A 26,508-nucleotide genomic window follows, 5' to 3' on the forward strand; every position below is an offset into this window, starting at 1 on the left:
CTGATCTGATGAGTTCCAGCAAGGGTTCAAGAGAGAGAATGTAAAGAATTGGGAAGCGGGGACAGCCTTGTCTAGTTCCTCTATGTACGGGAAAGACGGATGAGGATTGACCATTAATGCTAATAGATGAATTGGGACAATAGTAGAGAAGGTTAACAAGGGAAATAAACTGCTCGCCACAGCCATGCTATCAGAGAGATTGAAACAGAAAGTCCCAGTGGACCCGGTCGAAAACTTGTTCTGCGTCAAGCGCGACTGCAGCGTAGCCCTGTCCATCTTTCTTGTCATTAGAGACTACATGAAAGGCGTCTAGTAATAATCTAGCATTTGCAGAGATGTTCCACCCCTTCACATACCAAACTTGGTGGGATTTGATCAAAGCGGGAAGAGACAATTCAATTCTTTTGGCGAGAATTTTAGCAAAGACCTTGCTTTCAACATTAATGAGAGAAATTGGTCTATAGTTGCTGGGAAGTGGAATAAGATGAGTAGAGCCTCAGAGTAGGAGTCTGAAGAGGATTTCTGCGAGATAAGTAGGAGAATAATAATGTAAGTTTAGGGGCAAGGGAATGGGCCAATCTATCGTAAAATTCGGTAGAAAGACTATCTGACCCGGGGGCCTTTCCTTTACCCAACCCCTTAATGGCACGAGTGATTTCGGAAAGTAAAATATCACCCTCTAAATGAGACAGGTCAATTTGGGGATAAGAATGTCTATTGATGTTGCTGAGAAAGGAATCAATATTCTCGGAGGCGACAGTGGTTTCAGGAGTGTATAAGGTTGAATAGAATTGTTTAAAACAGTTTTAGATATCATCAGGGTGATTAAGGGAGATGCCAGATTTATCTTTAATGTCCGATATATATGTTCTTTCCTTCCTAGTTTTGAGATAAGAGCCAAGTGACTACCCAGCTTTGTTGGAAGTCTGGTAAATCTTGGGATTATATTTTAATAAAGTCCCACAGCTAATTCAGTGAGCTCATTGTTAATTTGGAAGCGTAAGGCCATGGCCAGACAGAGGTTTGTTGCACTGGAGTCTTGATAGTAATGTTTTTCAGCATTGGACAGCTGGATATAAAGATCATCAAGATATTTTCTATGTAGCCTGTTTTTTTTACCCGAATAAGCCATGTTATGGCCTCTAAGCGCAGCCTTAAACGCGTCCCAATTGGTAACTACTGAAATATCACAATCAAGGTTTTCAGCAAAAAATTGTTGTAGGAATAATTGAATGGATTGAATAAACTGCTGGTCTTGTAACAAATAATTATTGAATTTCCATCTGGACATCGGCTTTTTGATGTCCTCAAAATTGAAAGAAGTGCAAAAGAGGGGCGTGATCAGAAATAATAATATTAGAGTTCGAAGAATCAATAATAGTGCCCGTAAGGGGTTTGGAAGAGAAGATGTAATCTAGGCAGGAGAGTGTATCATGTGGAGGTGAGTGAAATGTGTAATCTAACTGCGTAGGATGGGAAAGCCTCAATGAATCAACTAGGCCAGTCTCAGGAAGACAACTAACAAAGGATTGTTTTTTGAACACACATTTAGATTTCCGATTTAGGAACGGGTCGAGGACTTGATTAGCATCGCCACACATAATAGGATTGGAGAAATCATTTATGAGAATCATTCATTTCATGGAAACCAAAAAGCCAGGATCAGGAAGGTTAGGACCATAGATGTTCAGGATTGAAACATGAACAGACCCAATCAAAAGCTTGACCCACACCCATGTCAGAATCTTGGCCCAGAATCTTGAATGATCATTTCTTGCTGAGAAATATAGCGACTCCATTTTTCTTGCCCACCACAGGACTTGCAATGACCTCTTTGGTCCAGAGGGATTTGAGTTTCATCGCTTCGGCACTTGATAGGTGAGTTTCTTGTATGCATGCCGGTGATGGCTTGAGTTTATTGAGATGGAATATATTCTCGCACCACTTTATTGGATTATTGCAACCCTAAACCTTCCAAGTTACACACTTAAATACCATGGAAACAATTAGGTAATTGTAGGGGCAGAATATAAACCTGTAATGGGCACAAAATGCGAGCAAACCATAAAATGTTCACTGCCAGAACAATATGAGTCAATGAAGTAAAGACACAGTTGGGACCTCCCCTAACAGGGACAAGACATAAACGGAATACACAAAGGGATGAGGGGATAGGGAGGGGAAGTTTGATCAAGGACTATTTGGAGTCAAAAAGTGAGGGAAAAACTCAGATTCAGGAGAAAAAAAAATCAGTAGCATATATGACTTAGGAAAAAAAAAGATGATCAGACCAGGAAGTGGGAAAAAAAGGAAGAACAAGGTAAAAGGGGTAGGTGACACCTACCGAGCCGTCAAAAGGAAAAAGACAACTCACAGCAGAAGAGGGATGCCACAACATGCCCCGACTCAACAATGTTATAGCATAAAGTTAGTAACGCTATTGAATAAAGCCCGACATGGGTGAGATAACAAGACCCTCAAGTTCTGGAACAGTAGAGACATTAACAGTTGACAATGTGTCCATGCCCTCAGTCTTGATGGAACGGATAAATGCTTTGAGGTCAGCAGGATTGTCGAACATGGCAATACACTCCTCATGCATACTTTGAAGGAGCATGGGTGATATAGACCATATCTAATGTTGAACTGCTTTAGTGCTGGGAGGAAGGATAAGAATTATTTTCTGCGCAGAACTGTACTCCTTGTCACATCCTGTGAAATATGTAATTTACTTCCATGCCATGTGAGAGAGTTTTTCTCCTTGATCGTTGAGATTATTAGCCAGAGCTGAGTATATTCAAGCAAGTGGAATATAAGAGTTCGGGGAGGAGGGCGAGGGGATGCTGAGTTTTTTAATGGACCAATACGATGAGCTCGCTGTATATTGAATGATGTTTCCATCGGTAGATGAAGTAGGGCAGTTAGTAACTTCTGTATAAATGTGATGGGGTCCGAAACTTCACAACCTTCAGGCAGGCCTGAGATGCATAAGTTGTTGCCTCTGCTTCTATTTTCCAAATCCTCATTATGTCACTGGAGATGTTTAATAGTTTTTTCAAGCTGCGCCACCCTAGGAGAAACATCCTCCACAAGAACTACCCTTCTCTCCACCTCTTCCATTCTGTCTTCAAAGCCCCTCCAGCTATCATCCAATTGTTGAAGTTTTTGATTAGTAGTCTCAATGAAGGGCCTTAGTACTCTAATTTCTTGTAGAATGGTCTCAATGGTTGGGTCCGCCAAACTGAGCGGAGGTGGTGAATCACTCTTTGGCCTTTTCAGGTTTGTTGAAGAAAGGTTAGTATCTTTAATGGCAGACGTTGTTTTTTGATTATTTTTACCAGTGGTCATTGTAGCCTGAGGCGCCAGATAAGAGACACCAAGGATAAGAACAGCTAAATAAGAGATGCATCTGATGTAAAGCCAAGCAAGAGATCCAGAAAAGGGCCATGTATTAAATGATGCAGAGGGTATTAGAAAGGACTGCACAATAACCAGAAGTTGGCCCCAAAGAGTTGTAGGAGGGGTAAGATATCCAAGTTCTGAATTAATCCAGAAAGACGATTCAGACAATATATTGAATATGAGCAGTGATGTCCATAAATTGCTTAGATATCTTTTATTTGTACTCTCTTTTCCTTAATTTAAAATGTCCTTTCACTTTGCTTTCCGTCTTTCTCCTTTCCTTTTTTCCTTTTCTTCTGCCCCTTTCCCTCTTATTTAAAATATTTTCCTCCTATGCATCCATGTATTAGTAGAGATATAATCTTTCTTCAAACATCCCCACTCACTCGCCCCTCTTTTGTGCTATGCAGCTGCCCAATTCACTTCAGTACTGTGCGAGAGAGTTTCTACTTTCCACAGGAGCAAAACGTTGTGGAGAGAACATTACAATGTCTAATATATATATATATATATATATATATATATATATATATAAAAAATGTGAGGAAAATTTAGCTTAAAGGCATTGATGAATAGCAGCCCTGAAGTATACAGAGTCCTCAGGAGGTGGCGCTGTGATTAAGATAGAGCCGGCAAGGCCCGAGCTGGCGCACTATGGTCCACACAACGCTGGGTGTCTCCTCATGCGAGGCAGCCGTTGTCAGTAGCAGCAGGTGCTTGGATGATGAAGTGCAGCGCACCGGCTCCCGCTTGAACGAATAGAAGTCGAGACTTCAGATTAAAGGTGTCCGAACATTACCACAACTCCGGAACAAGGACACGTCAAGAAAACAAACATGTGAGTTAAAGAAATGCAGTGATAATCAGGGTCGGACTGGGACGAGAAATAGGCCCGGTCACCCAAACAAAAGTGGCCCACTCCTCGCCTCAAAAAAGTGACCCACCCCTCGCCTCACGACCCTTGCACCTGATGACATCACCGGAAGTGATGTCATTTGACCCCACCCCAAAGTGACTTCCCAGGAAGTGATGAAACGTGACCTTTCACCCCTTGACAAAACAGGAAGTGGAATCAAATAGCATTGTTCCTAAGTACACTAAATTACTGTGAATCCAAGCAGACGTCCAAGGCCAAATGATATGTTATTGTATAGAACTTAAGCTTAAGTTCTTTTTTATAGAACAAATATGCATACAATATCCCCCAACCTGTGTTGGTACTCATTTATCGACCTAAGAAGGATGAAAGGCTTATTGAAAAAAAAAAAAGGGGAAAACATTTTTTATTTTTTTTTACATTTTTATTTCTCTTCCAAACCGGCCCAGGCATGGCCAGAAACCGGCCCCCACTCCCTAGGGACGATATCGGCCCGGCCACGGGCCGAAAGGCCGAGGGGCCAATCCGACCCTGGGATAATTTTGAGGTGAGTCGGGTGGCGGTTTTAGGTGGCCATCATCCACGGCGCCTGGCCATGCCCCTCTCCCCCAATCTTTCTAACTTGAAGATCTGGATTGTAATGCTGCTCTCCCCACACCACCAAAATTGTGTGATCTTGGGAACATCGGCAACGAGTTCTTCTGTTCACTTACTTGCTAAATGTGAGCACGCTTAGAAATAAACGTGAAACCAATCTAATGTGCTACGTTAAAACAAAATTCCCAATTATGTTAAGATGCGTTTTGAATTGTTTTGTGTTCCCATAACAATGCACATAAGAACTGCTTTTGGGGCAATCTGCGGTACTTACACAATGCACTGTCTACAATTGTTGCAGATTTCCTCTGTGCTCTTTTGCAAATATGTTTAGTGAAACATATGCTAAACTGCAGTGAATGGTAGACTTAGCACCACAATGTTTTTCCTTTTGCAATCAAAAATAGGAATAAAGTCAATGACACAGCCAATTTTAAAAGGCTGGCTTTACAAGTATATTTCGTAGTTTACTTTATTTTTCCTATGACTACATGCACCCCGTATTAGACTGTGGATGGGTTTTACAGGCAGATTTACTCCAGCCAATACCCCAGACTAATATCACATACACAACCAACAGTATGTTCAATTTATAAGTGGTAGGACCCCTTTGTTTTTAACATATGTGAGGAGTCAGGAATGGGACGCAAGCACAGGGGACTCATGGATTGGCTATAAACCTTTATTAAATGATCAAATTCCTTGATTTCCCTATTCTGTGAGGAGATTCCCTGCCTCAAACAAAACTAATAGGTCTGTCATTTGTCAAGATGTCCAAATAAAAAATATGCCATGTGTCCAAAATCCTATCCTGGCCCTCACACTAAAAATGAACTCTAAGGTGCAAAGGATATTGTCTCTGAGTTCCAAGTGCAAAAATGTTCAAATCCAACACAAAAGGAAAAATCCAACCAAAAAGATCCAAGTGGATAATATTTAGAGTTCCAGGGAATGACTCCGTTGCCCAGTTTCCTTTTCTTCCAAAAGGAAAAGTTCAAACAAAGAATAACCAACTTCCTTGTAATGCAAGAGGACAACACCTTCCTCTTGAGGTGTTCATGGTTCCTGAGGAAATGGCTCCCTTCCCCAGGTTTCTTTTCCTTTTCACATTCAAGACTGTTCAAAATGTTAAGGGTATATGTCTTCCTTTTGATTCTCTTGTCGCTGTCTTACACTTTGGTTGTGGGGTCCAGACTTACAAGTCACTTGGCATATTGCCTTGCCAGGCTCTTTTCCACATTCATAACAATTCACAATCTTAAGCGTATGGCTCTTCCTTGCGATTCACTTCTTACTGTTATTCATCACACATACTTGACTTTGCCTGGTATACTCTGCTGCAAGGTCTTAGAGGCACACTCTTTCACTTTCTTGCACACAATTGGCTTTTCCTAGTATACTCTCCTGCCAGGATTTGTTTCCAATTTCTTTCAAGCACTTGACTCTGCCTGGTATACTCTCCTGCTATGACTTGTATGCAGTTTGTCTCAAACACTTTGGCTTTGCCTGGTATACTCTCCTGCCAGGACTTTTATGTGGTCACTTTCAAACACTTGGCTTTGCCTGGTATACTCTCCTGCCAGGATTTTTATACAATCTTTTTCAGACGCTTGGATTTGCCAACACTTGGTATATTTTGTTACCTAGTCACTACATGTAATGTCTCTATGGTTTCCGCTCTTGGTTTCTGCCAAGCTCGTACTGAGGCACCCAGTCCCACTGTCTAGGTTATTCGCTCGCCGCCCGACAGTGCCTCAGCATCCCACCCCTTTCCCTGGGCTCATCGGTTCTCTCTTTTTGCCTTTGCAGCATTCCTGGCTCCAAGTCGGATGTTTCTCTGGCTCTCGCATTGCTAACTACCCTTGAGGGCACCTCCAGTAGATGTTCGCCCTTAAGTGAGTTTTCCAGTCTTTGCAGCAGTCCGGAAGCACGGCTCGCTCCCTCATGCTTCTTTTTCATCTCCACTGAGCCTCCTCGAGCGTGTCACTCCCAGGCTGGCCTTCTTGCTCTGTATAGCTGCTTGGACTCCCACGCTGCCACCAGTACTTTGCTCTGACCTAAACTGGAGAACTCCATGCTTCTGTAACCGGCATGGTTTTGAACAATGTCGTGCCAATTGGGTTTCGCCATGGACTAGACCGCTGTCCCTGGTGTGCATTAGGAATAATACTCATTGCTCCTTGCCTCTTCTTCATCTCAGTTGTTGTTTTACTGTTCCTAATGTGATGTACTTGAATCAGACTTGGTTGAGGAAGAATGTTGCAATATGCCATCAAGGCAGGAGGAAGGGAGGGAACATCTCTGAAAGGGAATGGGGTGTATGTAACTTTCTCCAATGATGTGATGTAATTCCCCTGAGGGTTGCCTCCCCCTATGTGGTCCTCCCACATATAGCAACCCTCAGAGTCAGGATCAGGTAGTGACTGCCATCCCCTGGCCACATGAGCAGAGGCCACCACAGGGAAAGGAGTGATGACATCATCAGATTCATCACACTACACAAGTATGATAGCATTTTACTGAGCAGAAATGCAACAGCTTGAAAGCAAACACCCGGACTTCTGGAGTGAGTTTCAGAAAGACAATTGGGGAGTAAACAAGACCAAAGTACCCTTTTGTGCTTTCGGCTCAGATGAAGTTCATGAACATCAAAACGGGGCAATGAAAGTAGTAGAGTAACTTTGCTGAAAATGTTGGGGGGAACATGGCATCTTAAGGAAAGGAGCCCAGGCCAAATGAGGGGGCCAAAATGGTGTGCCACAAAGGTTGGGGGGGGGACAAACACCCTTGCCCCTACCAAAAATTACATGAATTAATGTACCTAGTGGTGTGGTTAATATTACTCAAAAGCAACAAGCCATAGCACGATTCTTTTTAGCTTCTCTTGAGCTGTCTACAGAAGCAAAAGAAATGTAGTAATCACAGATTGTGAATGGTCAAAACATCACTACCTAAAAGCATCCAAAGCAGCACTCCCAAAGGAAGATGTTAAACAGATCTACAACTCAATCATAACATTGAATAATCCTGTGAATTATGATGAAAAATAACTCATTAGCATATCGACAAAGGCAGATTTTGATGAAAATAAATTCAGAAGGACACATCAAGAATGACAGAAAAAGGTTGCCAAATGTACAGCAGCTTTAAAGAAGACTGGATTGAATTAGACAGTTGTAGCCTGTGGACTCCAATGAAGAAAATGAAACTTCAGCTGTGTAAAAGTGCACGCAAAGTTGTTAAGACAAAAGTATCAGACACCATAGTGCAGTATCATTCTTTGTTCACACGTTTGCTGATTGCTTCACAAAGTCGAACTGACATTGATCGACAGAAATGCTTGAGTAATTGTGAATTCTATGCAGTACCTCTTTCAATGTTCTACTTAGATGGTACAATGATCTTAGCTGCAAACATAAGCAAGCTGATGAAGACACTGGAAGAGGAACAACATACAAAGGTATCTAACACTATAACATAAGTCTCTTCATTTGCTATTGAGGACAGATTATCTGTACCAGAGCAAACATATTCAGCAGCTGTCCTTGACAGAATGGCAGAATTGCCAGTATTGCATAAACCGTCATATGTGAAGACATGCCATGACCTTGCAATTGAATTTAATGAGTAAATTGAACCTTATTTTCTCAAGTATGATGACACTAATTTAGTATTTGGTACCTACCTAGTAAATTCACTGAAGAACTCCATGCTATGGAAATGAACAGGAAAAGCAACACCTGTTGAGTACAAAATCACAGATTCTACAAATATTGAAACATTTTCCATGAGAACCCTCCTACTAAATTCTAAAACTAAAGATGAGTTTACCAGATTGATGGAGTGGTGACACGCTGACCAACAACACCCAAATCTACCAGAGCCATCACAATTCGGGTGGGAGAAGGCAGATAATCAATATTCACCTGCTATATGTATGCTTCCATGGGCACCACAATCAATAATACAGCTGGTACGGTGTGCATGTGTCAAAGGACAGTGTGCTGTGCTTTGCAAATGCCGAGCTCAGTCACTAAGGTGCACAGAACTGTGTAAGTGTGGTGGCAATGAAGAGCTCTGTGATAACGATTTTGTAGATGATGAAAATGAACTCTGGGACACTTATTTCAAATGTTCTAATTCAGTGAGCATACAGTTGAAGGTTTTTCGATGAAGTAGCAATCATTTACGAGGCTATACCTCGGAAATGATAAAATATATGATTCCGTATATGAACTTTTCTATTTGATCATGTTTAACAAAAAAACGACTCAGCAAATTTTTCATAGAACCACTCTTAAACAGTTATAGCTCAAAACGGGTATCCGTAGAGGTGGCTATCTTGGATTAATGACATCACAAAGGCTCTCTGCTACAAATTCAGACAAAACGCCTGGTAGCACCTGATTGTATGCTTCATTATCAATGGATCCCCAGGAGGCATACCTTCCCTTCATTCAAAATCCCACGGACTAGGTTATTGTAACAGATGCCCCTCAAATACAATGCAGACGCCTGCAGCGTGAGCCCAGTCATTAAATGTGGCATTAGCTAGGTGGCCCGTCATTTATCTGAATAAACTCATGTGTAAAGTGTGACTTTCCATCCACCTAGCATGTGCTTGTCAGAATGCTGTAATCCAAGAGTTGACCCTTATTAAATATTTCCCACAATGTGTGCAATTTACCGCCAACTTGACACCCTGGTTGGGGACAAATTATGCACACCAGGGTTAGATCAGAAAACAGGCAGACTTTATTGCCCCGTTACCCTTCATCTATCAAACTCTTCTTTAAAGATTCAAACAACCGTATCTAGAAACGTGATGTACACCTGTTTGATATCCATCATGGTGTGGGGGGGGCGTGCAAAGTTTCTTTCGGGTGCTGTCTGCAGAGGACTGCCTTCGAATGCCTTCTTGATGGGAAACACACGTTCATAACGTTGCTCACTCTGTTTTTGCCATTGAAATAACATACAAATAATGATTTAAAATCTCCTTTTAGTTGCAACAAATATATATGTGCACAGTGACTGCCTATTGTTAGCAGGATATGAATGAGTCAATTGTCACATAAAAAGGGTTAAACTTGTTTGGCCTCTGGTTACTGGAGATTTTTAATTCGAGACTTCAGACTTGTGGTAAGTTTGTGATAGTTGTGTCCAAAGTCACTTCAAGTGGAAACGGTGCTTTTTGTCCCTCTATCTGTATATGTTCTTTGTCCTAAAATAGGAAATGATTGTAAGTACCGCCCACTCCAGCACGTGTTCTCCATTAATCTTTCGTGCAGGGGTGTTGCTAGGCTAGGCTTGTAAAAGATCCGGGGCTACGCTAATGTCGGGAGTGTCAGGACTCGGGGCTAGCTAGCCTTTTGGTTGTAGCCCCAGGACTTCTATTTGGGGCTACATCCAAAAGATCAGGGGCTGTAGCCCTCTCAGAGTCCCCCTAGCAAAGCCTCTGCTTTTATCCATGTGTCAGAGAGATAAAGCATGAACCTAGCATCGGAGCACTATGCAAAGGGGACCCCCCCACCCATGGGGTTATAAGAAGGGTGCCGGGGTAGCAGAGGAGCTGGGATGGGTAGGGGCCAGGAGAGGACGAGGATCACTACAAAGGGAGAAATAGGGTTGAGTGTAATAATAGAAAAATAATGAAACCACTTCATTCTTTTTTTTAAATAAATGCCTAGAGCACTTTTTAAATGTTTTACAGGAGCTGAAATGTTCAAAAGAATGCATGTACAGACCAAGAAAAGATATTTTACATGGGCAGAGCCAAAGAGTACATGCAACCTTTTTTTCAAATAAGTGTGCTAATTTTACATTTGATTTCTGTGTATTTTTATGTGACCTCTCCTTCCTTTTTGGATATAATGGTGGTTATGTTATACTGGCACGTATGTCACACCATACTACGTATTTTTCGTTATGTCATTTCACAGCATTGTCATATCGCTTTGTGCAACACTGACAGGGGCTGTGAAGCAGCTGGACGGTTGGCATGCAGAATCGCACAATCCCCCAAATAAATAAATAAAACATAGAAAGGGCTGCGGTCTAAGACTGCAAATGTGAGCTGGTAATCAGGCTCTACAATCTTTCTGAAACTATAATTGCAATGCTGCTCTCTGCTAAGAGGACAAAGGGACTGCAGCCCACCGTGTAAAAGGTAGACGATGAAGAAATGCTAGGAAACAAATTCGGAGGCAACAGTGTGATATAGAATATTGCAAACCTCATTAATAAGTCCATATCTAAAAGCCGTTGTTACTTTCAAATAATTTGCCAGCTTGCTTTTTTTTCAGCAGGGCAGAACAGAATCCCCAATGTTCTGCTGTAGGCAGGGCTTAACTCTGCCATGATGAAAGGCCTGCGCCGTTTGCCTCAGGGAGGAATATAGCAGAGGTGTCAAGGGTTGTTTTCCTCCCCACTTGAGCTGTTCAATGATTCTCACTTTCCCAGCCCAACAGCGAGAGCAGGGATGGCGGGGGCACATGTGAGCGCACACGTTTTTGCTGCAGACTATTATGCAACATTGTTGTGTTATGTTACATTGGTTTTGTACCCATGCTTCTTTTCTGGAAATGTTTACATAATGTTGTTCTTTTTAATGTACAGTTTTCTGCCTTGATGGCGGTGCCCAGGCTCCCCTCCCCCGACACGCACTCCTCTTGGATGTCCAATTCCTTTCATCCTTGTGTTTTAGGAAAAGCCATTTGAGCCAAGTCACACATGCTAAAGTGCTACACAATATCCCTTCCAGGAAGTTCACCTGCAGTTTAGAGCCACATGAGCAAGGCATTGTGTGCATGCAAATTAGCCTAAACAAACATTTTTCTTCATAAATTCTCTTTGCTTTACAGGGCAGTGCTATTTTGTGCATAGCTTATCCAAACATAGCTCTGTTGCTCTGAACGTTTTATGGCCTCAGGGCGGGTGGGGAACCCCATTGACTTCTATGAGCAGATAGGGGGCTTGGCGGGCGAGAAAGCTGCCTGCAGGCCGGGTGACACCCACCAAAGCTTGTGTGCTGTATACACTGACACCCTTGTGATGGGGCATGTTTAGCAAACACCAGCAAAGTATGGTGAGTTTAAAAATGCTTGAAAAAAATCCCTTTCACCTGAAATGTGAAAGTAAGATAGGCCATTTAGCCAAGTCAAACATGCAATAGCGCCACCCGATAACTCTCACTGAAACTTCACCACCAGTTCAGAGCCACATGAGCAATGCATTGTGGGACTGCAAATTAGCCCAAATGGAAGCATTTTGATCCAGAAAATTGTCTTCGTCTTTGAGGGCAGTACTATTTTATACATAGCTTAATCAACCCAAGATATTTATTTCTGAAGGTTGCAGATGACGGCATGCACAATCTTACTCTTGTTAGGGATTATCAGGGAAGTGAAGTTTGACAGCCCGCCAGTTAGAGCATTGGGGCAAGTGTAGCAAACACCAGCAAAGTTATGCTGGTTTAAAAAGGATTGGAAAACTGTGAAAGTGGCCCCTTTTTTGTCCATCTCGCTTCGATGCCTATCGAATGAAGCTCGCCCCTACTTGCGCCCCTCTCTGTTTCCTCTTTATTCTCTGCAACCAGCGCCTAGATGCCCACGGGCTTTGTGCACTGCTTTATAAATGTACAACATAAATAAATAAATGCCATTTGAGCCAAGTCACACATGCCACAGCGCCACCCAGTAACCATCACTGGAAGTTCATCTTTAGTTGACCTACCTCCAAATTAAAATCTTTCTACCAAAGGCCATTTTCAGTTTTTAAGAGAGTTTTGTCCATGTTCTGTTTTATCTGTTTGTATATTTACTTATTCCCTGCCCCGACACCCCTTTTATTCTGGGACAAAAGGTCAGTTTTGTTATGCTAGCGCATTATGAGCCTGATTCATGCAAGTGTTTTATAATGGTGCAATCCCATAGGAAAACGATCCATGAATCAGGCCCTAAATGTTTTATGTCATTCTACATTATGTCATGTCTTATGTGTCACAGTCCTTTTTAGAAGGCCATCAAGGCATGTCAAGCTGCTGGATGGTGAAATGTAGCACACCACAGGCACCAAATAATTAAATAATACACAATCACAGCACTCAGTTCAGAAAAATGTACACCTGGAAATGTAAACTGGCAAGCAGACTCTGCAATCCTTCTGAAACTCAAATTTCTCTGCTGCCCTCTATTAACAGGAAAGGGTACCTGCAGCCCAGGTTGAAAAGGTAGGTAGGCTGGATTATGCAGATTAATTCCCTGAAGAGCCCAGCCTGAGCCTAAGAGGAATCCACCCCCCTAGACCAGCATTGGCATCCCATAAAGCATACCGTTTCCAACACTCCTCAAGAGCATCCAGGCAGCCCGGTCCAGAGCCTTGCTGGAGCTACAGACCAAAACCCAGCCTCATTTAAGAGTGCCCGTTGTTCCTCCCAGCTTGCCTGTGCATGGGTTTTGGCTGTTTGTGGCCCACGGAGTAGAAGAGAGAGCAATCTGGTGTGGCTTGTGCTGTTGGAGAGCCTTTCTGCACAGAGCCAATTCATGGCTCCGGCACCTCCCTCAGTGGGTACGGATGTACCAGAACCCCCTCTGGCTATTAGGAGGGAATCCAATATGTTCATCTTGTTAGTAGCCCCCACCACTCCTAGGCACTCTTAAGCCCCGCTCAAGGTCATCATGCATCCACAACATGACTTAATGTAATACCACCACAACAGTAATTGCAGGCATGGAAGTTCTACCAGCCTACAAGGTAAGCTCATGTCTCGTATTTTAGTTACATTTTCTTATGGTCAAAATACTGAAAACTACATATTAATTCCAACAGTCACTACCACTCCTCCTTATGTTTTAATTCCCCTGCATGTTGTGAGCTTGTGTTGCCATGATTTTTCCACTCTTCCACTTTCCGCTCTCTTTTGCCACATTTTCTTTTCACCATACAAGCCACAGTCTAGCTGTCGCGCAGGGTGGACTTACAATTCGCCTCTACAATGACAAGGCTCAGCGCGTTTAGACCACAACAGCGGTGACGTTCACAGTATGAAAGACCCATAACATAACCTCTGGCAGTCCTCAGGGCCGTCTTTCTCATCATTATTTTTTCAGTCTGTCTGGGCCATTGCAGAGATGGACCAGGCCTATACCCACTAGCCTTTGTTCTCAGACCAATGGGTCCAGCCCAACCCAAACTGATCGGTAACACCCCACTGTATGGCGACACAACCAATCCCAAATATGTTTTGCCGTGTTGGGCCCCATCAGTGAGGTAAAGCTAATTTCAGTAGGCACAGTAAGCAAGGTGCCCAGGTCTGGCAAAATCTCCCTCAATGAGGGAGACCTACAAAAACCAAAAACCGATGGCTATACAAAACAACACCTTGAATTAACCAATGGTATTGCTCTGTGCAGCTTTCCATACTACTGTTTTTTAAGGTCTGTGCCAATATTAATGGGAAAAAGCCACATGCAAACCAGCCTTGTGACAGCATGCCATGGTCTGTTGATTGGTCTGGGTTTTCTGTGTGCTGTGGTTAAGTCAGAATCAGGAGACATACTATGGCATTTTCTATGACTGGTCTGTTTATTTAAAAAAAATACTCCTTTCTGTCCGTAACTGTTTAGGCCATATCTTAAAGGAAAGAAAGGTGTCACATGAGTGCTTGTCAGGATGTCGAATAACAGAAAGTGTGTCCGTCATCTATAACCTCACATACCTGACTCCTGTCCCAACCGCTAATACAGAAAAGAAACAAACCAATGCTTCTTCCCCCAAGGATTGAACAGTGGTTGGTGTCTCTTTAAAGAGGGGTTCATGGCCCCGTAGTTCCTTCAACCCAATTGTCTCTTTCACCTCCACCATAAAGGATAGAGAGTTATATTTAACTCAGTGCCCTTTCTCCCCTTTTGCTTTCCCGGGTTTTAGCTTTTTCGTATACTTTGTGCCAGTTCCGGATGTCTGATAGCCTTGGTCTTGGTAAATCCGGTTCCCGGTCGTCTGCCAGGTTTGTATTTGATAGCTTCCCACAATGCCCTCTCTGTCATTGTTGGCAGTTCGTTTGCTGTTTACCCCACCTTGGGGCCGTCTTGTGCTTGCCCTGCCTTGGGATGATTCGGCATTCACCCCGTCTCGGGGTCGTTTCCCTCTCACTCTGTCTTGGCGTCATTTCTCTCTCGCCCCCTCCCACGGTCTGCTCCTCACCCCACATCTAGGTTGTTTTGCTCTCACTTATTCTTAGGTCTGTTCCTCTCTCATCCCCTCTCGGAGTCTGCTTCTCTCCACGCATCCGGGTTCTATCACTCTCATCCTGTATTGGGGTCATTTCTCTCTCACCCCGTCTTGGGATCTGCTTCTCACCTTTTTTTGGGGTCTACTTCGACCGTACCACCCACCTCCCGACTGCTCCAATCAACCATGTACCTTTTGCCTTCAGGTGGTGCTCCTCTGATCGGGCGTGTCGGGGATGCTGGGGGGTTTCATCCGGCCATCCTCCTCTGGCTTCGTTGGAGTGGATGCTCCCTTCCCACCAGCGTCTAGTGGTTTCACGTTGTGGCGGCTCCACAACTCCTCTCAGTCTGGAAATTCCAGCTCCTCCCGCGGGGCCACCTGTGCCGGACATGCCTCTTCTTTGCAGTAGGGGATATTACAAGCTCAAACCTTGCTGGAAAGGAATGGAGTGCTGTACATGGGGGACATACCCATGGGATTACAGGTAGGACTTGGCGGTAGCATAGGTTGCTGGGAGGGGTACAGGGAGCAGCATCTCCTGAGGGGCAGAAGTAGGGTTGAGTCGGGCGATGAGTGAGATGCTTTTTGAAGAGTACCATATTCAGGTCCTTCTGGTTTGTAGGACGGGGGATCAAACATATCTGCGTGGGAAGCACTTTCTATACTGGAAAGAAGACTACAATTGTATCCTATAGATTCCCGTAGACTACATGCAACAAGAGATTGTCCCAAATTGTCTAGGGCATCGCTAGGTACGCCAACCTGGAAATCAGTGATAGGGTCAATATGATTCGGGTAGCAATGTTAAACAAACATTGGCAATGCCAACAGTTTGGGCTTTTCTGTAGTCATGGGAAAGGCACTTGCCTAATACTTATATGGTAGCCAAATCTGTTGGCTTTGCCAATGCTTCTTTTTAACAGGACTTCAGTAAAGGATATACATGGGGCTTATACTGGTTAAGACATTTTTGTTACACAAGTAGCAGATCTACAGCTCCAATTAAGTCATTGGGCCATATTATGAGCCTGCTGGTCTGGAAACAAGGGTGCCGGTAAGCTCATCGGCACGGTTGTTTCCGGACCAGCATATTGCAGGTCTGCCTGCCGGAGCCGCTGTGCCCGGCAGGTCTGAACCTGCCAGGCACAGTGGCCACAGTAGGCAGACCGGTCACGGAATCACTGGCACCGTTAGCATTTTATAACTTAATATAGGGTTAGTTTGTGATAAATGAATTATATAATATGTGTTTCTTTGAACAGTAACACTTAAACCTCCTTCTCTTTCGAACGCTACTGAAGTGTAGTGCATTGACAGCCACTTTCAAGAGTTAGTCCTACTTTTATGTTAGCTGCTTCTCTTTCTGTGGCCCTCCCCCACGCATGCCATGTCTTAGCATGACGTGCGCGCCTACTGCACGTCACTTCAACATGACACAGTCTACGCAGTGTCACATGTCCATGCTGCTTTTGATAAGGTGAGGCCACAGAGTTCTGCTGTAGAACTAGAGGGCCAACATTCCACCAGAAACTGAGGGCTGGACGCCCTGCTGCTGGATCAAACAGCCCCGGAATGCCCCACTTTCTTATGCAGCCTGGAGCCAGCAGCATTTTTAACCAAAAATAACCCTCCTCTGTGCTGTCCTGTATTTTAAGAGTAAAGGCAATACCGGACACAGATTTCATTTCACTTGTCAGTTGTGCCCATTTAAGGTGTTTTTTTGGTCTATGTGTGTTTTGTGTTTTTCTCACTGAACAACTTTCGTAATTTGCTGTTTTTACATCACCGTCAATAGTATTGGTAACTTTTTAAATGGCACATATATACGTTTTAGCAATAGACAGTGACTGCTGTAGACTCGGTCCCTCTGCCAGCAGAAACTATTTAAATTAGAAGTGATATTGAACAGGACATGGGAACACGTATGGCAGGTGGCTTTCAACATTACTGAAAGAGAAGTAAGTGTGCTTTGTGTGTAACAGCCAAAGCTATACATGTAATCAGTGCTGTGCACTGAAGAACAATATAGCGCCAAAGCATTCGGTAAAATACAATTTTAAAGCGCTACCAACAGGGTCCAATCAGTTCAGTACAGGCATGTCCCTCGGCTACACCTTTCAACGTTTGGGAACAGTTGAGGGGGAGATTATGCTCGTGGAAGAGGGTTATCGATTCCCCATTCAATTATATTGGCGGAAAGGAAACTGCAGCACAAACCTGTATTTTGTGTGGCACATTTTTAAGTTAGTTGAGGGTGTGAGCAAGCCACGGTACAATAACAACAGCAACTGACCTGTAAGCAATCATCTCTGGGAGACCCATCATTGGAAATAACACTCACTTCTTTTGATTGTAAATATGAATGGTCACCATTATTATATATGCAGCAACACCAGTCCAGTAAAGTGAGGCTTTTTTTGCGATAACATACACTGAAAACTGAATCACTTCTAGAGACCAAAAACTTTGGCAGATAAGGCACAGTTAGATTAAATGAGTTGCCCACGATCACACCTGTTGTTTAAGTGTTGAAGCCAGCATTTGCAACTAGTCTGAAATGCAAGCACTTCACCACATATCTTTCCAGTTGAATTTGGTACAAATAGGTGTTAATAATTGTGTGTGAAAACTCAAAATACTACTCTGTTTTAGAAATGACTTTAAAAGTACACCAGTCACACAATAAATCAACCTGACCATGTACAAAACATTGTAGACACACGTTGTGCAAAAAGTGTAGGATTGAAGCTCTATGTTCCCCATCTTGAATAGGAGTCTACAAGTCCCAGCATACAAAGGAATGTGGACCTACCAAAATATCCTACAGACAAAAACTGAAGTCAAATGGATGGCAAGGTCATTATTTCACGCAGCGTAGACACTGTTATGCGCCCCTCGCATGTCTAATCACCCAACGTAGTAACCACTGATGGCAAAGCCAATAGGTTTGGCTTTGCACTTAAAGAAAGTTTGACTTTTTTGTCCAGTGGGGTCTTTACAAAGTAATTGTATGCTCTTGATTTAAAAAGCAAGTCCTATTGGCTTTGCTAATGCTTGTTTTCCAATGTAGCAGGGTGATTACTATACCTATGCCATTTAACTCACATAGTTTGTTATGGTTCCCTTTGTTGTATAATTGTTGATGATGGGTCAGTTGCTAACTATTAATCTAATAATCAATCTTGAATTGTTCCTCCAAAAAACGTCCATTCGTAGCTCCCACAATGTTACCCTCTCATCAAGTGTTGTCAAGTCAGTGAAGTAACTTCAAGGAAAGCGTTTTACATTTAACTTATCACAGGCCCATGCCAGGAGGATACTGGTCTGTCATTTCGAACATCTTTGAAGCCAAAATGAATGTAGCTGTAAAAGAAATTAAATAAGACCTGGTCCATGCCCTGTGTCCTTATGAAACCCCCCATTCACCTCTGCCCTTTCCGTCTGCCAAGGAAGGATTACCACGAGGTAGTTCTACACTCCTCCGTGTAGAAGACGCTCACTGTGCTGTCTGATATTGCGAGTTTACCAGCTAAGCCGAGGGAGGAGAGGCCGAACTCAGCCTTTCGTCCTTCCAAGGTCCATGAATGAGCACCACACAGCGTGGGTAAAAAGCAGCGCTTGGATGCCTTTGTAGCACTATATAAATGCTAAATTAAATTATAAATCCTGGACTACATGTCTCAGAAAAACAGTACAATTGGACAAATAACACCATACGGAATAGGGCGTGTTGGTAATGCAGCTCAGAAACAGAGCTCTCAAGTTTCCCAATTCCATGCACGAGAAAATCAGCCAGCCCTGTTTTCGTTTTCTTTGCATTCTGTGATTGAACAGTAGGTCCATAATGGGGACAAAAAAAACAAGTCCTAGAATTCAGGAGACATGCCAACAAGCTCCATTCGGGGAACTACTGGTCCAGTCCTGGCTTTAATTTTGCATTCAGGGAATTGTAGTCCTGGATGTCCCAGTTGTAAAATCCAGCACTGCAAGTCCCAGAATGCAAAGTTGAAGCCAGGACTGAGTTTTCATCTCGTGAATGGAATAGGACATTTTGGTATCCATGCCACAGGACTTGAAATGGCAGCAGCCCACCGTGTAATTCCAAGCAGCAAAGCCACACTGCATGCACACATCTATCCGAATCTTCCCATTTTCAAAATTGGAAGACTTAGGGCGCATGAGTCTAAAAAGAAGTATGAAACCAGAAGGAATTCTGGGGTAAAGGAAAGGTCAAGGGGATTTGCGAGTACAGTGGGAAATCTTTGAGTGCATTATTTTATTGCCATGTCTAATGTACGAGGCCATCAGTGACTGAAAGAACACACTTGCACTCTATTTCTTTTAGAAATTGGATTTTATTTGTAGATTAACATGTTGTTGTAAATGTCAAACCCACATTTTGCACATTCTTTGCAACGTCCACTGTTGGAAATGCTGGGGTTTCTACTGCTTCTATCCCACCAGCGCAGCATCCATGGCTGCACCACTTTATGCTATCAATAAACATGGGCGCTCATGTTGCACCAAGACGTAATTTGGCGGCAGGGAGCAGTTATGTGTAGAAATAAACGTAGGCAGCTTCCTTACGCACATTTTGGCCATTTGCACAACAGAGTGCAAATGTGCAGGGAAAAGGCGGCGTATAAGAGTGTACGCCACCTTTTGCACTCTACCAAGCAAATGAGTAAACACTGCCTGCCAAGCGCATGCAGCATTTACAATTAAACGCTGCCTGCTAAGCAGCGTTTAATTATACATGCTGCCCGCCATGCAAGAATGGCAGGTAAAATGTGCAATGGATCCCTCTGGAGTCCCCAGGTGTTATACTGAAGCATAAACCCAACAGGCTCCATGGGGATATGCAGCATTTGCCCGTGCATGAAAATGCATGCTGGCGCAAAGGCTGGAATTATTTGTATGGCGGAGAGGAATGGAGTGTTGGAAAGGCACGTTGAGTTCCACCCCTCCTCTCTGCCATACAAATGAATGAAATTGAGGCGATGCACGAATCAAAGGTTTAAAAGCCTTGTGCAAGCCTTGTACACCTTTCATGCACGTTACGTCCGGTGCAAAATGAGCTCCACAGAATGCTAGCCCTCTAGTTCTATACTAGAACTCTATATGCCCCTCTGTGATGGCAGAGCCATGGACACCAACATGAAAAGCAGACCTGTTCCTGCGGGCCATGTTCATTGGTCTGACAGCGCATGCGAGCTTTGACTTTCCGCACAACCTGGACTCGTGAGAGTGCTGATCACAACAGCTCCTTGGGAAGGCGTGTCTGAAAATGAGGGTGCAAGAAGCAAGAGATGTTAAATCTTCTCCCACTAGTAAAGTTAAAATGGCGCCCTGGGGTCTAGCTTCAACCGCCTTTTGGCAGTGCCAACTCTGGCCTAAGTTGGCTCAGGGCAGTGAGAGGCAAAGAGCCCTGGCGTCGCTGTTAATATTATAAAGGCGTGCCTTGGGTGTGCTCCCACGGGTGAGACGTGATCAAACAACCACAGCGCAGCAAACTGAACACTGTGTTATTTACTTGTCGTTGACCTCTCCTGCATTAGCTGGAAAGCAAGAAGCACAGACACAGAGGCCGAGTTAACGATCAATGCAGCGTGCATACACGCTTTGGAATGTATACGAGCGCGATGTTAATCAGAAATCCTTCTTAAAAAACCCGGCTTTCTTGGCACAGTGCCGGCACATTTAACAAAGGCTGGAAGGGCACAGCTCGGCCAGCATGGTTTGGAAACATAACCTGTCTGTTTTTGGTCTGCATGGAGCCAAACGGAATGTACCTAATTACTGGCTTTTTGGACATCAACTACACGAAATGGAGTGTTCACCAAATGTTGGACCTCCCCACACAACTGGAGTTTGATATTTGCTTTTGTTGTCCTGTGCAATCATGCAGTAATATCCCCCCCAGCGGTTGACTGACGGGAGGTGTTTAGAGTGTCTGGTTGCACTGTTAAATATTATTTTGAAAAATACCCACGGTATTGTTATGTGCTACTAGAAAACCATTTCCATCCTGGCTGCCCTCTTTTATCTGCCACCCTTAGCAACCAGCCCAAGCCCACAATCTATCCTGACTCACATCCTAGCATCCTCAAGAAGAAGGAAGTCAGCCTGCCCAACTCCTCCCGGGCGGACGCGCCAACGCAACAAGTTACAGCACCAGAAGAATGAGCACAGGGAAGTCATCAGGGAATGCCTTCTACTGAAAGAGGAGGGTGGCCTTGATTGTGTGTGTGCTGGGGGGGGAGAGTACGAGGGGGGCACGGGGGTGCAAAATGGCAGGTAGCCACATGGATCCAAGCTTAGCAGACTCAGGGCTACTATCACGCTGTCAGTCAGTGAGTGAAGAATGCAAGGTTTACCTTAAGGCTCATGTTTTCATTCTCCTCCAAGGAGCCGTGATCCAGGTACTCTTGCTGTTGGTTTACTCAGCTCCCCACCTTTCACTCTTCATTCCCTACCGCATCCCCCTGCCACAAAGCACCTCCATACCTTCAGGCCGCTCCACCCTCCCTTGGCCCCATTCCCTTTGCCCGGCCACCCGCACAACATCACCTGGCAACATGCCCACAATCCTACACAGAAATGGAAGAGGGCTCCACCTTTTCCATGGCGGCCTGTGCTTTATAACTTGACCCGTGCGGCCGGTACCACCCCAGGGTTTGCCCATGGGCACTAATAGCAATGACATTCCCCTCTGCGTGGCACTGCTCGGTGGCATCCTCACTCAACCCTCATTAATGGCCTCCAAACCTGACGACTGCAGTTCGATCCCCCAATTTTTCTTTGGGGCTCACACTGTGAAAAAAGTGGGTGGGCGTAGGCCCCCCCGTGGTTTGAGCCTTCACTATGCATGAATAAGCTGTGTGATGCAGTGCCAGTGGAAGATTTATCAGGGCTTGTGTGGGTCCATTTCAACATAATGTCTGGGGACCCCCTGTCTATAGCTGAGCCAAACAGTCTGTAGCACCCCCTGGGGTTCTTGCATTATAATGGAGACAGAAAAGTAGCAAAGGTTTAACACTGAATGCCCACTGTAAAGCTAGTTTGCATCTTGCTGACAAAGCGCGATTATGCAGGAATCCTGAGTAAAAAGGCAACAAGGAGAAACGAACCTTGCTTCATAAGCCCAAGATGGGGCAGAAAACGGTTCTCTGTAAACATTAGGCTGTAAAGTACACATTGAAAGTCCATCTGGTAGTAACATATTGCAGTATAGTAAGAATTCCAATGTGGGACAGCTGATGAGGCCCTCCTCTGAGGCCTAGGGCCCATTTCAAATGAAAAAAGTTGAAAGGCCCTGATGCCATCGCTGGGTGGCAGCCGGCATCATTTTTGTCAACCACACTTTTTACCCAAAATTTGAATTCTTTCTGAATCACACCTGCACTTCAGCAACTCGGGCATTTACAGAATCTGCAGATTCTATGCAGTTTAAAGCATTGTGACTCCATCATAGTATAACAGGTGAACATCTGATAGCGGCTCACTGTGAGGGAAGAGGTAACGTTACCTCTACAAATGAGAAGCAAGACAACGCTCAGATTGCATTAGAGTGCTAGACGTTTTAGCCAAGTGCTGAAATTGTCCCAATGAGCATGTCTGGTTCATGGTTACACACACTTTAATGTTAGGGTGAGTGTTGTGAAGATTAATTGAGCGCCAAGTCCAGCGTGCATCATGTGAGTTCAGCATATAATTCTCTTAACACAGATACATTTGTCAAACATAAAGATTTATGGTCATTCTTGTGTTCCCAGAATGCTTGTTGACTTAATTCAAAGCAGGCTTGAACGCATATTGCTGCTATTTGTCCCTTTCCCGTTTCTCATGGAGGTATTTCAAAACAGTACAGAAGTAGTGTACCAGAGACTGTCAATGCTGGAATGGTGACCTTCTATCAGAACATAATTCATATGATTATTTTAAGTTGTGTTAATGTGCTCTTATCAACAAGAAAGATGTGACATTCTTATTATGACTGCTATCTATGCTGGAAGTGATCATTCGAAATTAACGCTGTACATTTTTTTCTTTTGTTTAAAAAAGCGCCAGTTTCCAGTGTTAGAATAATTTAATAATGTTCATTTTTAAATAGCTTATTTTACCAAAACAACTCAAGATATCTGCATTTTTCTCTGTCCATGTGGTTGTCAACACCTGGAATGACACTGACACACGTGCAGCTGACAGCTCGACTCTGATCTAGAGAGGGGGAGACAAGAGAAAGAGACAGTGACATAGATATAGAGTGAAGCAGCGATAGATACGGGGAGAGAGAGAGAGAGAGAGAGAGCAGAAACAGAACAAGAGAGAGAGCTAGATCGGAGAATGATAAACCGCTTCAGCTAGCGATGTACACCTCACTGAGATGGGCCACAATCAGACTATCAGGTGGATTTCATATTATTTGAGTCCATTTAAATGTACCTTCCAATGAAATGTCCTGCTTTGTGGTCTGATAGGAAAACCCTCCATGTCACCCATTTCCCAATCACACCTTCTCATCGCCTTGGGAACTGTGTGGTTTACTTTGCATGTCTGGTTTGCTTGCTTTTACCACTGGATTTCAGAGAAATTGAAAGCTGTGTAGCAACAGATGTGTTTGATGTTCCAGATCATCATGTTGAACTCCGTTTCGGATCTTCATGGATACATCGACAAAAGTCAGCTGACGCTGGAGCTCGGGGGGGCACTGGAATATGCCCACGGCCAATGGATCCACCATCGGACGGTACGCAATCATGCACTTACCTTACACTGGACGGTGTGTGCTTCAACCTTCACAAATGAACGTTGGCAACAAGATGGTTAGAACATGTATGTTTCTGCATGCAAAACATTGAAACATGCATGTTTAGCAATACAGTTTTTATTTGTATACAGTAAGAACATGTTTCATTTATTTTTACACTTTTGGTAAGTGGAAAGAGTACAAACCAACAAACAGCTGCCAACATGATATCCTGATACAGTACATCACTCTACTGTGCTATCTGTGTGGGAGCAGCCGGGGAGGCCCTGCTTTGAAGTTTCAATGCATTTATTGGTGGTGGTAGCGGGTGGTAGGGGGACTTAGTTGTTGGAACACATGATTGTGATCATTTTAAGATGTTATCCCGTTTCCTATCAAAATTAACTTCATTTAGAAAACATTAATTCATTATTTTTCTAACCGCCTTTTTCATAGTTATTAATGTTTCATGCAAAGTATCAATGTTGCTGCCTTTTCAAGATTGCTCTTTTGAATTTGTGGTGGTATTTTAAACTTTAGTGCTCAAAGTTCTGACCTATGACTATAATGTGCATTACATATGCAAGAGAATACTCATGTCACGTGCATTATCACACACACTGCGCATTACAGTGGAGGTATTCACCTTTACAAGTTTGCATGTAAATGCCAATGCAATCTGCAGTGCTTACCGGAAATGACACGCATAAAGGCCGGAAGTCGGCAGATGGGGCGTCTGGGTCATCAGGGTGTCGAACTCACTGGGACCTGCACTCATCCACACAATCCCCCCTACTGCCCACATGCAATCTAAAAACATGTGCTTCGACCATCATTTTACAACAATGCGCTTTCTGTTCTCAATATCTTTCTGTTCAAGGATGTACTGAGAGAACTGATCTCAGTAGATCTGGCCAACTTGTGTACACTTTTCAAGTGGAACTGGACCCCATTTCAAGAAAACACAATGAGAAAGCCACATTTTAGAGGGGCTTGGAAAAACACCAAGGAGTGGACGATGGATGAAGCAAGGATACTCCTAAATTCCTATGTCCTATCATACTTGCGGAAGTGAAGGACACGTCTGTGAGGTTAAATTAGAACCACAAGATAGCCATCTCTTAGGCTGAGGTGTGCTATAAGATCCCACTCCTGTAGGGTAACCTTCAGGAGGCTCAATGGCAAATAAACGCCCCCTCATTAAAACCTCTCAGCTTGATCACTGCTTTTAACCTCGTTTCACCAGAAAGAAGTTGGGTTTTCAGTGCTTTGTGCAATGGCTGCTTTCTGTGTGAGTTCCCCAACCTCCTTACCCTTGAGCTCCCTCACTGAAATAGAGAGGAGAGCAATTTCTTGGAAAGGTATGTCATGACGCTCTACCAGGGACCATCTGCAATACCAAGCCTCACTTAGTGAACGTTGGCATTTCTTTGTGGCTAACACCACTGGCCCCCTTGCAGGAGGAATATCTGGTCCCACGCGTCCCATCTGTGGTATTTGCGGGTCGCTTCGTAGCTCCTCTCTTCTGGAAGGGAAGGTGGTGTATGGACCGCTGGAGTCCCAGCATTGGCCAACTTCCTGGCAAGATCACCAAGAGTGCTCAGGTCCTTCCTTGGTTCTGTGGGTTCCTTGTGTGTGAACATCACCTTCTGGGAGAACATATCTGGCAAGAGGGTCTCTTTATCCTCCAAATCAGATCTTGAGAAGGCCACTCTTAATTAATTCCGAGCCTCTTTAACTAGAGATCGGCACAACTGTAGATGCAAGATGCAAGTATTTAACCACTTTAGGACGCAGATTCGAATCTTATAACCTCAAATGTTGTGCACATTCCATTGTGAACGTCCTCCCACCTTATCGCCTTTGACGTGGTGAGGCAGAAACACTTCTCCCCCCTCGATCTTCCCCCTTCTCCTGCATTTACACCAGTCCCAGCACTCAAGGAAGGGAAGCTGCCTATGGACGTGGTCCAAAGCCATGTTGCCACAGTCTGATTTCACGCTGGATGAAAATCGAGTGCAGGCTGCTTCAGAATTTGCATCCTCTGAGACAAGGGGCAAGGACACGCAGAGACCCTTTCATATGGAAGGCAGCCTTAAGCCATTCAAAAGCAAACTGGGAGAGCATTCTCCACAATCCTATACTGGCAGCAGTGGATAGACTCGTGTCTCTTCTGAGTCTTTACTCTTCTCCCTTAATTGACAGTGAGAGGAGGTCGTCGGATGGACAATTTGGTCGGGGGTCACTCTGCTCTGTGGGTACCAGTCAGAGTCTTCCATGGGCCTAATGACATTAGACACAGCCACGCACGCCAACTAACCACTGATGACCCCAGGACACTCCTAAAGCTACCCGCCAAGACCCTTCACAGCAATCCTGCTAGGTATCTTGACTGTGGTGGCTGGTCATGATGAAAAGACTGCTGTCATTAGACTATCCGTTGGGGTATTGGTGCTGTTAAGAAGTCCCCACAACTGATTATGGGAACATCTAGTGGGGTGACCAATGGTGCTGGATGCCCCCTCCCCCCCAAAAGCAGCAGATGATGGACCTGGGGATCATATGGGATGGACCCCTGGTCACACGAACATTGTCACCGCCACTGGGTAGAAGATAGTAACAGTGGCAGTAAATAAACACTAGCCCTATAGGA

At 44.1% G+C, this 26,508-nt stretch overlaps 1 protein-coding gene across 9 annotated transcripts in view; it reads left to right on the plus strand.

Moving 5' to 3' along the window:
* The window catches only part of MCF2L2 (MCF.2 cell line derived transforming sequence-like 2), a 3,251,461-nt gene that overhangs the window by 843,065 nt on the left and 2,381,888 nt on the right, over positions 1 to 26,508 (plus strand). For all 9 annotated transcript variants that reach the window (XM_069618639.1, XM_069618638.1, XM_069618642.1 and 6 more), the window contains exon 6: positions 23,739 to 23,855. In XM_069618639.1, coding sequence (XP_069474740.1) covers positions 23,739 to 23,855 — 117 coding nt within the window. The remainder of the gene's footprint in view (positions 1 to 23,738; positions 23,856 to 26,508) is intronic.

This window comes from Ambystoma mexicanum, chromosome 10 (assembly GCF_040938575.1).
Source record: "Ambystoma mexicanum isolate Mex_15411 chromosome 10, UKY_AmexF1_1, whole genome shotgun sequence".
In the NCBI taxonomy this organism is placed as follows: domain Eukaryota; kingdom Metazoa; phylum Chordata; class Amphibia; order Caudata; family Ambystomatidae; genus Ambystoma; species Ambystoma mexicanum.